Source organism: Pan paniscus, chromosome 20 (assembly GCF_029289425.2).
Source record: "Pan paniscus chromosome 20, NHGRI_mPanPan1-v2.0_pri, whole genome shotgun sequence".
Classification (NCBI taxonomy): Eukaryota; Metazoa; Chordata; class Mammalia; order Primates; family Hominidae; genus Pan; species Pan paniscus.
The window spans coordinates 63,092,136-63,105,731 of record NC_073269.2 but is presented as its reverse complement, the minus strand read 5'-3'; the positions used below and the strand labels follow the sequence as shown (position 1 = coordinate 63,105,731).

The window sequence follows — 13,596 nt, the reverse complement described above, 5'->3', positions numbered from 1 at the left end:
AAACCCGTTTAGCACTTACTATCTGTACCCCAATTTATTGTTTATTGTTCTCTAATTGTTTCATGAGTCTTTTCTCTCCAACCAAATTATAAGCTGCATGAGGGCAAGGAATATGTGTCATGCGTCTTTGGGATCTGCCTCAGAGTGTAGCACCAAGGTAGGTACGACGTAGGTCCCTAGTAACACTTGACTTGGATCACTCAGAACCCCAATACCGTGAGCACTTCCTATATAACTTCATATATGTAACTCCCATGTCGCCAGCGTTATTCTGTCTTTGAACATCGGTGGGGACAGACTCCATTGAGAGGTCTGTGTTTGCTGTTTTAGGATGCTGAATCATACCAAAATGTGGTGGACCTCGCTGAGGACAGGAAACCTCACAACACAATCCAGGACAACATGGAAAACTACAGGAAGCTGCTCTCCCTCGGTAAGCAGCTGCTTCTCTCAGTCACTCCCAGTCCAGTCATTGGAGCATTTTGTCATCTTGCTCCTTTTTAAGCTGGATGTTAGAGTCCACATTAATATATTTGGACTTCAAGGGTAATAAGAAATCTTTGAAAGATTTCAAATGAGGGAGTAAATGATAAAATTTGTGTTTTTAAGAAATGCCTCTGGCTTTGGGTAAAGATACATTGTACAGGGTGGGGACAAGCAGGGAGATGCTTCTTGCCACAAGAGTTGATACTTTTTTCCAGAGTGGTAGCACTGGAGGTTTTTAAGTAGACATTCAGGATGGGATCCTGAGTTCCCATGTGGACTTTCCTGGAAGACATCTAGCCCAAGTTGGTAGTGGGCAGTTGGCTGTGCTGCAGGTCTGTAAGGCCATGGGGCCTCAAGGGACTGGGTGGAGGAAGAGCAGTCGCGAGGTAAGAGGAAGAAGGCCAGTGGAAAAGAGGACTTAAAAAGTGGTTACAAGAAGGTGAAGACTAAAAGACAATGCACTGATTTCAGGGACATGTGGGGTCTTTGTACACATTTCTGAGTGGAGTCAGAAGAATTACATGTAGATTAGAATGGATTAGGGAATAGATAGTCGGGAAATGAGACAGCAAATGTCTTCTGACATCCAAGGAATCAGATGTGGGCCACCTCATATTTAGTGGCTCAGTGAAAGATGAAGATCAATTTATGGTGATGAATCTTGGTCCTCAACTTGAATTTGAGGCATCATATTGTCCTTGTGACCAGGAGTGCAGCTTGCTGAAGACGATGGCCACTCCCACATGACGCAGGGCCACTCATCAAGATCCAAGAGAAGTGCCTACCCAAGCACCAGTCGAGGTAAGCAGGAGGCACATCCCACAGAGGAGCCACACAACCAGTGAGATGCTATCAAGGAACTTCTACACTTTGCATTCCTAAACATCACAGAAGGGTGCACCCCTCCAAGTCCCACTGTCCTTCTTATGGGGACTAGGGAGTATTTACATTTGGGGTTTCTTTCCAGGTCTAAAAACTATGCCTGAAGCCAAAAAATCAACCCACCGGCGGGGGATTTGTGAAGATGAATCTTCCCACGGAGTGATAATGGAAAAATTCATCAAGGATGTGTCACGCAGTTCCAAATCGGGAAGAGCAAGGGAGTCAAGCGACCGGTCACAGAGATTCCCCAGAATGTCAGATGATAACTGGAAGGACATTTCATTGAACAAGAGGGAGTCAGTGATCCAGCAGCGGGTTTATGAAGGGAATGCATTTAGGGGAGGCTTTAGGTTTAATTCAACCCTTGTTTCCAGAAAGAGAGTTCTTGAAAGAAAGAGGCGCTATCATTTTGACACAGATGGGAAGGGCTCGATTCACGATCAAAAAGCCTGTCCCAGGAAGAAGCCCTTTGAATGTGGTAGTGAGATGAGAAAAGCCATGAGCATGAGCAGCCTGAGCAGCCTCAGCTCCCCCTCCTTTACCGAGTCACAGCCAATTGATTTTGGGGCAATGCCATATGTATGTGATGAGTGTGGGAGGTCGTTCAGTGTCATCTCAGAATTTGTTGAGCACCAGATCATGCATACTAGAGAGAACCTCTATGAGTATGGTGAGTCCTTTATTCACAGTGTGGCTGTCAGTGAAGTTCAGAAAAGTCAGGTTGGAGGGAAACGTTTTGAATGTAAGGACTGTGGAGAGACCTTCAATAAGAGTGCCGCCTTGGCTGAACATCGGAAGATTCATGCTAGAGGTTATCTTGTGGAATGTAAGAATCAGGAATGTGAGGAAGCCTTCATGCCTAGCCCCACCTTTAGCGAGCTTCAGAAAATATATGGCAAAGACAAATTCTACGAGTGCAGGGTGTGTAAGGAAACCTTCCTTCATAGTTCTGCCCTGATTGAGCACCAGAAAATCCACTTTGGGGATGACAAAGATAATGAGCGTGAACATGAACGTGAACGTGAGCGTGGGGAAACCTTTAGGCCCAGCCCAGCCCTTAATGAGTTTCAGAAAATGTATGGTAAAGAGAAAATGTACGAATGTAAGGTGTGTGGGGAGACTTTCCTTCATAGCTCATCCCTGAAAGAACATCAGAAAATCCATACTAGAGGGAACCCATTTGAAAACAAGGGTAAAGTGTGTGAGGAAACCTTTATTCCTGGTCAGTCCCTTAAAAAGCGTCAGAAAACTTACAATAAGGAGAAGCTCTATGACTTTACAGATGGCCGGGATGCCTTCATGCAAAGCTCAGAGCTCAGTGAGCATCAGAAAATTCATTCTCGAAAGAACCTCTTTGAAGGCAGAGGGTATGAGAAATCTGTCATTCATAGTGGGCCATTCACTGAATCTCAGAAGAGTCATACTATAACAAGACCTCTTGAAAGTGATGAGGACGAAAAGGCGTTCACCATTAGCTCTAACCCCTATGAAAACCAGAAGATTCCCACTAAGGAAAATGTCTATGAGGCAAAATCATATGAGAGGTCTGTTATTCATAGCTTAGCCTCTGTGGAAGCTCAGAAAAGTCACAGTGTAGCAGGGCCCAGTAAACCAAAAGTAATGGCAGAGTCTACCATTCAGAGCTTCGATGCTATCAACCATCAGAGAGTTCGTGCTGGAGGGAACACCTCTGAAGGAAGGGAATACAGTAGGTCTGTTATCCATAGCTTAGTGGCTTCCAAACCTCCAAGAAGTCACAATGGAAATGAATTGGTGGAATCTAATGAGAAGGGAGAATCCTCCATCTATATCTCAGACCTTAATGATAAGCGACAGAAGATTCCTGCCAGAGAGAACCCTTGTGAAGGGGGCAGTAAGAATCGCAACTATGAAGACTCTGTCATACAGAGTGTATCCCGTGCCAAACCTCAGAAAAGTGTTCCTGGAGAGGGATCTGGTGAGTTTAAGAAGGATGGCGAATTCTCTGTTCCCAGCTCAAATGTCCGTGAATACCAGAAGGCTCGTGCTAAAAAGAAATACATTGAGCATAGGAGCAATGAGACCTCTGTAATTCACTCTCTGCCTTTTGGTGAACAAACATTTCGCCCTCGAGGGATGCTCTATGAATGTCAGGAGTGTGGGGAGTGCTTTGCTCATAGCTCTGACCTCACTGAGCACCAGAAGATTCATGATAGAGAGAAGCCCTCTGGAAGCAGAAACTATGAATGGTCTGTCATTCGCAGCTTGGCCCCTACTGACCCTCAAACAAGTTACGCCCAAGAGCAGTATGCTAAAGAGCAAGCGTGGAACAAATGTAAGGAGTTCAGACAATTTTTTGCTACCAGCGAAGACCTCAACACAAACCAGAAAATCTATGACCAAGAGAAGTCTCATGGCGAGGAGTCTCAAGGCGAGAATACTGATGGGGAGGAGACCCACAGCGAGGAGACCCATGGTCAGGAGACAATTGAAGACCCTGTCATTCAAGGCTCAGACATGGAAGACCCTCAGAAGGATGACCCTGATGACAAAATCTATGAATGTGAGGACTGTGGCCTGGGCTTTGTGGATCTCACAGACCTCACAGACCATCAGAAAGTCCACAGCAGGAAGTGCCTGGTTGACAGTCGGGAGTACACACATTCTGTAATTCACACCCATTCCATCAGCGAGTATCAGAGAGATTACACTGGAGAGCAGCTGTATGAATGTCCAAAGTGTGGGGAATCTTTTATTCATAGCTCATTCCTTTTCGAGCATCAGAGAATCCATGAACAAGACCAGTTGTATTCCATGAAGGGGTGTGATGATGGTTTTATTGCCCTCTTGCCCATGAAGCCACGGAGGAATCGTGCTGCAGAGAGGAATCCTGCTCTTGCTGGGTCAGCCATTCGATGCCTTTTGTGTGGACAAGGCTTCATTCATAGCTCTGCCCTTAATGAGCATATGAGACTTCATAGGGAAGATGATTTACTGGAGCAGAGCCAGATGGCTGAGGAAGCTATCATTCCAGGCTTAGCCCTCACTGAGTTTCAGAGAAGTCAGACCGAAGAGAGACTCTTTGAATGTGCAGTCTGTGGAGAATCTTTCATCAACCCAGCAGAACTTGCAGATCACGTAACTGTTCATAAGAATGAGCCCTATGTGTACGGGTCCTCCTATACTCACACCTCATTTCTTACTGAGCCCCTCAAAGGAGCTATACCATTCTATGAATGCAAGGATTGTGGTAAGTCCTTTATTCATAGCACAGTCCTCACTAAACATAAGGAGCTTCATCTGGAAGAAGAAGAAGAAGATGAAGCAGCAGCAGCTGCAGCAGCAGCAGCCCAGGAAGTTGAAGCCAATGTCCATGTTCCACAAGTAGTTCTGAGGATTCAGGGCTCAAACGTAGAGGCTGCTGAGCCAGAAGTGGAGGCTGCCGAGCCAGAAGTGGAGGCTGCTGAGCCAGAAGTGGAGGCTGCTGAGCCAAACGGAGAGGCTGAAGGGCCAGATGGAGAGGCTGCAGAGCCCATTGGAGAGGCTGGACAGCCAAATGGAGAGGCCGAGCAGCCAAATGGGGATGCTGATGAGCCAGATGGTGCAGGTATTGAAGACCCAGAAGAAAGAGCTGAAGAGCCAGAGGGAAAAGCTGAAGAGCCAGAGGGAGATGCCGACGAGCCTGACGGTGTGGGAATTGAAGACCCAGAAGAAGGTGAAGATCAAGAGATTCAGGTAGAAGAACCATACTATGACTGCCATGAATGCACAGAAACCTTCACTTCCAGCACAGCATTCGGTGAACACCTGAAAACTCATGCCAGCATGATCATATTTGAGCCTGCAAATGCCTTTGGGGAGTGCTCAGGCTACATCGAACGTGCCAGCACCAGCACAGGTGGTGCCAATCAAGCTGATGAGAAGTACTTCAAATGTGACGTCTGTGGGCAGCTCTTCAATGACCGCCTGTCCCTCGCCAGACACCAGAATACCCACACTGGCTGAGGGCATGGGGTAAAGGTTAGAAAACCTTCACCTAGGACTTGACCCTTACCAAACCACAGAGAATTCAAACCAATCCATGATAATGTCAGTAGGAGACTTAACCTTAGTGTGTTACACACCTGACTTAACATCTCTAAACTCAGATTGAAAAGAGACCGAATGTGCAGATTCCACAGTCTTAAGCTTTCCCCTTCAGATGTCAGTGTCTGCATGTGGGAAAGCCATAGCACACATCTTACCTTTCCAAGTAATCAGATTGAGAAAACCCTATGAGTATTCCAGACTACAAAGTTTGCCCAAATCAACTGTAAATGACACTTGTGTAACGTATATATAGTGTTTCATGAGGTGTATATAAAATAGCAAATTATGACAGAACAGTGATCACATATATTTGGATTTAATATGATATACAGTTACAGTTTACTCTGCAGAGGTACCTTACCTGGTATTCTTTGATTTTTTTTTTTTTGGAGGAGGAAGAGAGCAACAAATTTGATTATATTTTTAAGTGTCTTAGATCCTGAGAAAGATTTATTGTGCATTATTTGAACCCTGTCAATATCTTTTTGAGTAATTGTTTTGTTTCTTACCCTTAAATAGTCTTGTGAAGCTGTAGGCATGATAGATAACATGGCTTTTACTCCTTACTGTTTGAAAAGATAAGTACTTTAGCTTCTTTCTGCAGCCATTTCATCTGCACCAACACTTTGGAACCTAATACTCTGTAAGGCTTTACAATATACGGATTGGCTTTTTGTGACCCAGATTGATTGGTTGCCACATGTTATGTTTGTTGAAGTGGTTCTCATTGTGTTCTGGGGTTTTTTTTTTTTTAACCAACTCAATATGTGTTTGATGATAGTGAATTGATAAAACCCGAAGCTTTTCCCTGTAAATCTTACATCTTTGCCTTTAAAGAATGGGTTACAACCATCACTAGATCACAGTAGTGCCTAATGAAGGTTGAGAACCGTAGGAGAGGCTCTCATGCTGTAAATAATGTTGCAGGCTAATAACCTTTCATCACTTCCTTTGTGCGCTTCCTGCCTTAAGTGACAAGTAGCAACATGGCTTGGGTCCCCTGTGCAGCATCAGCTTATGCTGCCACAAGTCAGTTTGCACCCTAGGTGCCCAGGAGCTAGTATCCTTAGATCTTTCTATCGCTAACTTAATTCTCTTCGTTATTTATCTGACCCTCTAACTCCATGTCTAACTTGCATTAAAAAAAAAAAAAATTCTTTACAGTCAACCCAAGCTTAACATGGACTCAGGTTCCCCAGCAGCCTTAATTTGTTTTGTTAACATCTGTTCCTTCTTTTTCAGCTCTCCTAGAGTATTTCTGAGTGTTGTGTTCATCTAATCTTAGTATTCTTTTAATTACAAATTGACCTCACAGCTTGAGGTTTCTTGTGTCCTATTCTGTGGACTACCTGTGCTCCTTTGCTTCCCCTCCCCTCGCATAATAACTATATTAAGAAATTTTTTTTGGCCTTGAGTTGGCTGGAAAAAAAATATAAAATTTAAAAAATTAAAAAAAAAAGATTTGCAAAATGTAAGTGTAGATCATTTGAACAAGCAAAATTAAAGTACCCACTGGGGGAAATGTGTCTGAATCTTACTCTTCTGGATCTGCAGGATTAGGGCTTGAAAGTATGTCAAAGATGCAGGGAGTGTCAAAGTTTAGGAAGATTGTAGAGCTGAGAGCAAGAAGCAGAAATGAGTGAGTCAAAGAAGGGAGTCCTAATATATCACCAGATCTAGTAGGGGAGAGGAGACAGACAGAAGAAAACACCAGAGGCAAGAACTGTAGAAGGCCAGGTTTCTGAGAATGAATTGAGTGGGGTGTCCTGAGCAGTTTGGAAAAGGAGTTTTTGATGGTATGGTGTAGGTGAGGGCTGGCTGCATAGGAAGGCCTGAGGTTGGAACGGACATCAGGAAAGCTGAGGGGCAGTGAGGTTTACTACATGGGAAAAGGACTCTTGAAACGAGAATCAGTGTTGATGTCGGGGTGAACTTTGTGGGTACATTACTTGGTGTTAACATTGTTGGCAGTGGTAGCCCCTTTTCGGAAAGCAACTTGCTGTAAGTCAGGGTGTCCGTTCCAACCTTCAGCTAGTGAAAAGGTAGTAACAAATGGTAAACAAGAGAATGATTGTTTAAACCTATCTGTGGACACTTAATGCAACTGTTTAAAAATGATAATCACGAGTTATGCAGCAACGTGGAAATATATTTACAGAACATTAAGTGGAGAAAGCAGGACACGAAAGTATATTTATACTACAGTTATAACTGTTTAAAAATATATATGCTTATAGTCAAAAGCTGTTGTGGTGTTGTTGTTGTAGGCTTATAGTTGAGCATTATTTTCTTAAATTTCTTGAATGTTCTTTATGGTAGTGTTACTAAAAAGTTTATGATCACATTTTCATTGTGAACATAATTTGAACTCATTATCACACACTTGGAAAATACAGAAAAGTGGAGGAAAAAAAATCATATCCCCACCATCCAAAGACATATACTCTCCTCTATCTTGTTCATTCTTGTTTCTGTGCACAGGTTTATGATTATAACTGTGTCAAAATGTATATTCAAAATAGCTGTTACGTTACCTTTGTGGAATTATGGTTAAATACTTTCACTTTAATTTTTTCAAATGTTCCCTATAATAATGTCCTGATAACAGTGTATTATGTATGTCTCCATTGGTGTGCATAATACATACCCAGAGGAAAAATTAGAAAATAAAGTAAATTATTTAAAAAAATTACCTATATTCCCAACACCCAACAACTACTGCTAACATCTTGATCTGTTTCCTCTATCTTGTTTCAGTGCACACGCTTGTGATAACAGTGTTAAATATGTGTGCATAAAGTCTTAAATGAAAAGATGTGGAAAATAACTAAAATAGTGTTGTCATTGTGGGAATTTGGTTAAATATTTTGTCTCAAATTCCTTAAATAATCTTTGGTGTTTTGGTAATAAATTTTATGTATGTATTTTCCATTACAAATATAATACATACTCATACAAAACTTTGGAAATTCAGTAAAGAAAATTCACACATATTCCCAACACCCAACAACAATTAACTGTTAACATCTTGATCTGTGCACTAGTCTGTGATTATTAGGGTGTTAGTGATAAGTATGCATAAATGTCAAAGATGGGAAGAAAGATGGAAAACAAGAAATAGTTGTGTGGTTGTTGTGGGATTATGGTTATTTTGTTTCGGTTTCCTTGAAAGGTCATCATTCTAGTGTTTTGGTAGTCCACCTTTACTACATATATTTCCATTATATATGAAATGTGTTCATTATAGAAACTTTGAAGTTACAGAAATGTAGAAGAGAAACTCACCCATGTTTTCACCATCCAAAGAGTGTGGTTAACATCTTGATATATTTTCTTCATCTTGTTTCTGTGCACAGGTTTTTGGTTTGTTAATATGGTTGTGGTCATTCTATCTGTAATAGTGTCAACAATAAAAATAAAGTTAAAAATAAATATTTCTCTGTCTGTTTTGTTTTTGGGGCTTTAAATATGTTATTTTGTTAGAGTTATAAATCCAAAAGCTTAGTTCCTCCTTTAGCCTAAAAAGTTTGGTTTGCAAATCTTACTCTATTTTTAAGTATTATGTATTTCAACAATTACTTCTAAGGGATTTTTAAATACTGTTTGATTTCACATTTGTAACTGCCCTTATGAAACTAAAACATATGTTCCAACAATTTTTTTAAAGTTGATAATGACCGCAAGTACATCTTAGTTACTTGAGTGGGCATTTTTAATTGGAAATGTGAGATTGTCTCAAACATAAAAAATCACAGACAATAATAAACCCTTAACATAAAAGTGTTGATACTATGTTATAGAATCTCAAGTGTTTATTCCTGACTCTTGCCTGAGGTTAAAAGGTAATTATCCTGAGTGGGTCATCTCTGTACTGTTTTTTCCCCCAAGTTCATTAACCATACTTTAACCTGACTTCCCCACCAGAAACATCCCATGCAATTCAGCAGATTGTCATCCCTGAGAGTAATTTTTAAACATGCCTGTGATTCCATAATGATCAGAGCTTTTCAACCAGCTTGCTAACTGGAACCCTGTTGGCGACCACAGTGGATAGCACCATACCCAATTTGCGGCTGCTGTGTCCCTGATTCCATAAGTCGGAGGAGGAGATGATTGTGTACTTCATGCCTGTCTAATATCCTTCATGTCACATGATTGGATTTTGTTCTTAAGATATAAAAGTGTACTTGCCACTAATTCTAACTAGGATTTGACAGAGTCCTGCATTCTTTCATGTTCTTAGAACTTTATATCTTGTGGCATCTGACTATTTGGTCACAGCTTCCATGGTCATTCTGTGACAAGGGGCATCAGCATAGGTCAGGGTGGGAGGGTTGGGACTTTTTAAGGATGGATTTCCTAAATAATGTGTTACAAGAGGCTGTAAAGGAAGGGAATGAAGTGGGTGTCATTAGGGGTTGTTTGACCAATCCTTATACTCTTGGGCAATTCCTTCCTCCACCCCACAACCCAGTTGAAGGGGTAACTAACTTCCCTACTGCTATGCTTATTCTGTTAGACTTGACCTCTCCCTGGTGTCAGTTGATTGATGCCCATAGGTTCACCGTGTCCAGTCAGACTCAGAGTGAGGGCTACCTAGGTGGTCATATGGGTTGGGGCTGGGTATACTTGTGAACAAACAGGCCTAGAAGGAAATAGGCCATAAAGCCATAGGGAATCCTGGTTCCTGGTGCCTCATCCACCCCAGTGCCTTGTGGAGTCTGGCTGAACTGCCTGCCCTTGGGTTTCTTTTACATGGTTAATCCATTTTTTGACAAACCTCTCAAGGATTAGTGGATGTTGAATCTAAACACTAATTGTTGGGGATCAGAACATTGCAGGGTGAAGAGCAATGAACATACGCTGTCTGCAGGCTAGCCAGCTCTCGAGTTTAAGTCACTCCTCCCCTAGAAAGGCAGGAGTGATGAAGAAGCCAGGACTGGTACCATATCTCCCCACCAGCCAGACAGCAGATTGATTGATCATACCAAGCCCTTTTAACCACAGAAAGGGCAGTTTTGTAGCCTCATGGAATAGAGATTCATTCTGGGCTTAGACTTGACTTTTCCTGCCCACCAGCCTCTCAGGAATGTCTGCTGACTTACTGCATGCCTCGTACCACTTATATACCATATGCAGCAGCAAGGAGTACAGAAAAAATCTGGGGAGACTACTCTCAAACCAAAGTAGTTCAAGAAGGTTCCCCGTGATAATTGCATGGTTTCTTCCACAAAGCCAAAAGGTGAATTGTCCAGGATAGCTCTTCTGTATGCCCAGCATCCGTTAAATAACAGCACACTGCATGGTTTTGGTGGACTATCCTGACCCCATTCCTTCTGATCACCATCCCTGCCCCTCCCTCATGCCAGTGAAGGACTAATTACGTGGTTTGGGGTAGACCAGTCAGACTTCCTCACCCAAGAATTTGAATTTTCAGCAGAGCAATACATAGATTGAAGGTGTTCAAAGCCCAGTCATTCTTATGGCCACACTGAGAAAAGAGAGTCTATTATTTCCCCCTAATGAGATTAACAAGTCTTCTTTGATTGCTGTCCTACTAGAAGGACTGATAACTCTTTACTCACTATTTTAAGCTACACAATATTATTCCAGTAAGATCCAGTTTCCCCCTTAAATTAACCTGAATGAATTTAAGTTACTTGCAAGCAGAGAATTCTAGCACAAATGTGTTTTCTTTTTAATTTTCTTTCTTTTTTGAGACAAGGTCTCACTCTGTTGCCCAGCCTGAAGTGCAGTGGCACAAACACAGCTCACTGCAGCCTCAACCTCCTGGGCTCGAGTGATCCTCTGGCCTCATCTTCTTGTGTAGCTGGGATCACAGGCAGGTGCCACCACACCCAGCCAATTTTTTAATTTTTTGTAGAGACAGGATCTCAATATGGTGCCCAGGGCTCAAGTGACCCTCTTGCCTTGGCCTCCCAAAATCCTGGGATTACAGGCGTGAGCCACTGTGCCTGGCCTAGACATGTTTTTTTGTTGTTGTTGCCCTGTCACAGATATTGATGACCATTCCAAACTCAAGAAGACTTATTTTCAAGGGAATCTATCCTATCACAGCTGAACATATGGAAAGTTTCTGTCTGTATAATCATAACATGATACAAATGGGAACTCACTTTCTCAAAAAATTCTGATTTAAGTTCTTTATTCTGTTTTTTCCCTCATCCCATCATGAGGAAGCGCATAAAGGGATACGTTGGTCATTTGCCTGTCATCTTGAATTAGTCTTCAGGGATCACTGGGAAAGCAGTCAATTTTCATTTTGGTTTATAACCACGTTTTGCCTTTTATTCAAGAACCATGAGGTCTCATCTCCATGCAAAGTCTTCTTAAAATTTCTCTGACTCTGAACTCCCAAGCCACCTTAATTCATTCAATAATTGATGGGCCATTTGTAAGTGTCAGGTACTGTTTGGGGCATTTGGCATTCTGTGGGGGACAAATCAGACATGGTCCCTGCCCTCATGGAACCAAGAGTATGTGTATATTTGGGCTGCCATAACAAAATATCTTAGACTGGGGAATTTATAAACAACAGAAATTTACTGCTCACAGTTCTGGAGGCTGGGAAGTCCAAGATCAAGGTGCCAGCAAATATGGAGTCTGATGAGGGCTTGCTTTCTGCTTCAAAGATGATGACTTCTTGCTGCATCCTCACATGGCAAAAGAGGCTAGGTAGCTCCCTTGCACATCTTTTATAAGGGCACTAATCCCATTCATGAGGGCTTAGCCCTCATGACCTAATCACCTCCTAAAGGCCCCACCTCTTAGTACTGTTGGATTGGGGTTTGAACATCAACATATGAGTTTTGTGGGGACACAAACATTCAGACCACAGCAGTATGTACGGGGAGGAAGGCAGTAACAATATATCTCCCAATATACATTCTCCTGTTCTTGCTAAATGTTGACTGGTTATGTGGCTATTTAGAAGAAGTAAATATTTTCTCAGCTTCCCTTGCAGCTAGAAGTAGGCATGTGACTAATGTCTGGTCTGTGGGATGAGCACAGTAAAGGTATGTGTGATTTCCAGGTCACAACCAGCCTTCTACTCTCTCCTCCCCCTTCCCCACAGGCTGGAATGTAGAAATGATGGTAGGAACTGGAGCAACCATCTTGGATCAAAAAAGGGAAGCCATGTATTGAAGATGTCAGAGTAATGAGATAAGAGCTTATGTCTGATGATTCTTGACTACCTATCCAGGCTTTTACGTGAGAAATAAACATCTGTCATATTTAAGCATCTATTAATTGGGGGCTCTTCATTACAGGAATGAAACAAATATTGGGAAATAATTTAAAACTCATGGGAAAGTTGCAAGAATAGTACAAAGATCACCCATCTTCACTGATTGGTAACATTTCTCCTATTTGTTTTGTCATTTGCACACTCTATTATATATATACCTAATACATTCTTTTTATAACCACTGGGCATAGATTTCACACATCACAAAGCTCACCTCTGAATACTTCAGTCTGTGTCACCTAAGAATAAGAATTTTCTCTTACATAACTGAGGTACTATTATAACCTTTGCACATTTAATATTGACACAGTGCTTTTATCAAATCTGTCAATATTCCAATTTTATCAACTTGCTAAATACCCTCCATTTAAATATTCTTTTTTTCTCCAGTACAGTATCCTTTCTAGGGCTAGGACCAGGCCTGTGTTTAGCAGTTGTAAAGTAGCCTCCTTTAATCTGGAAAACCTCCTCAGCCTTTCTTTGGTTTCTAAGTCACACTCTGACACACTTTGGGGTTTGGGGGGCCATTTTCCTATGAATTAGATTCAGGTTATGCAGTCGTTCCTGGAATACCACATAAGTGATTCTGTGTCCTCTCAGGACCTCACGTTTTAACCTACAAGAGATCCATATGCCATCACTGGTGATGCTAGTTTTGATCCACCCAGTCAAGGTGTTTGCCTGATTTACCCACTGAATACTTTCTGGTTTCCCTCCTTGCAACTAATAAACAATCAGTGGGAGACACTTAGATAAAGCAAGTAAGGAAGGATTGGGGAATATTTTGATTGGTCCATGATGGGTCACATGTCTACTGCAGAACCAATCCACAACTGGGGGATGTAGGACTCTCATTGGCCCAGCCTGAGTTGCGTGCCTGGCCCTTCCCA

General features: G+C 42.0%; 1 protein-coding gene across 27 annotated transcripts in view; it reads left to right on the top strand.

Moving 5' to 3' along the window:
- The window catches only part of LOC100987733 (paternally-expressed gene 3 protein), a 69,853-nt gene that overhangs the window by 21,663 nt on the left and 34,594 nt on the right, over positions 1-13,596 (top strand). For 17 of the 27 annotated variants that reach the window (XM_003809875.5, XM_055104350.2, XM_008962224.4 and 14 more), the window contains 3 exons: positions 331-433; positions 1,195-1,287; positions 1,454-8,868. In XM_003809875.5, the coding sequence (XP_003809923.3) occupies positions 331-433; positions 1,195-1,287; positions 1,454-5,352 (4,095 nt within the window). In that variant the 3' untranslated portion in view covers positions 5,353-8,868. Of the gene's footprint in view, positions 1-330; positions 434-1,194; positions 1,288-1,453; positions 8,869-13,596 lie in introns of those variants that run through there. The other 10 variants (XM_057300738.2, XM_057300735.2, XM_057300736.2 and 7 more) reach the window with 1 other exon arrangement.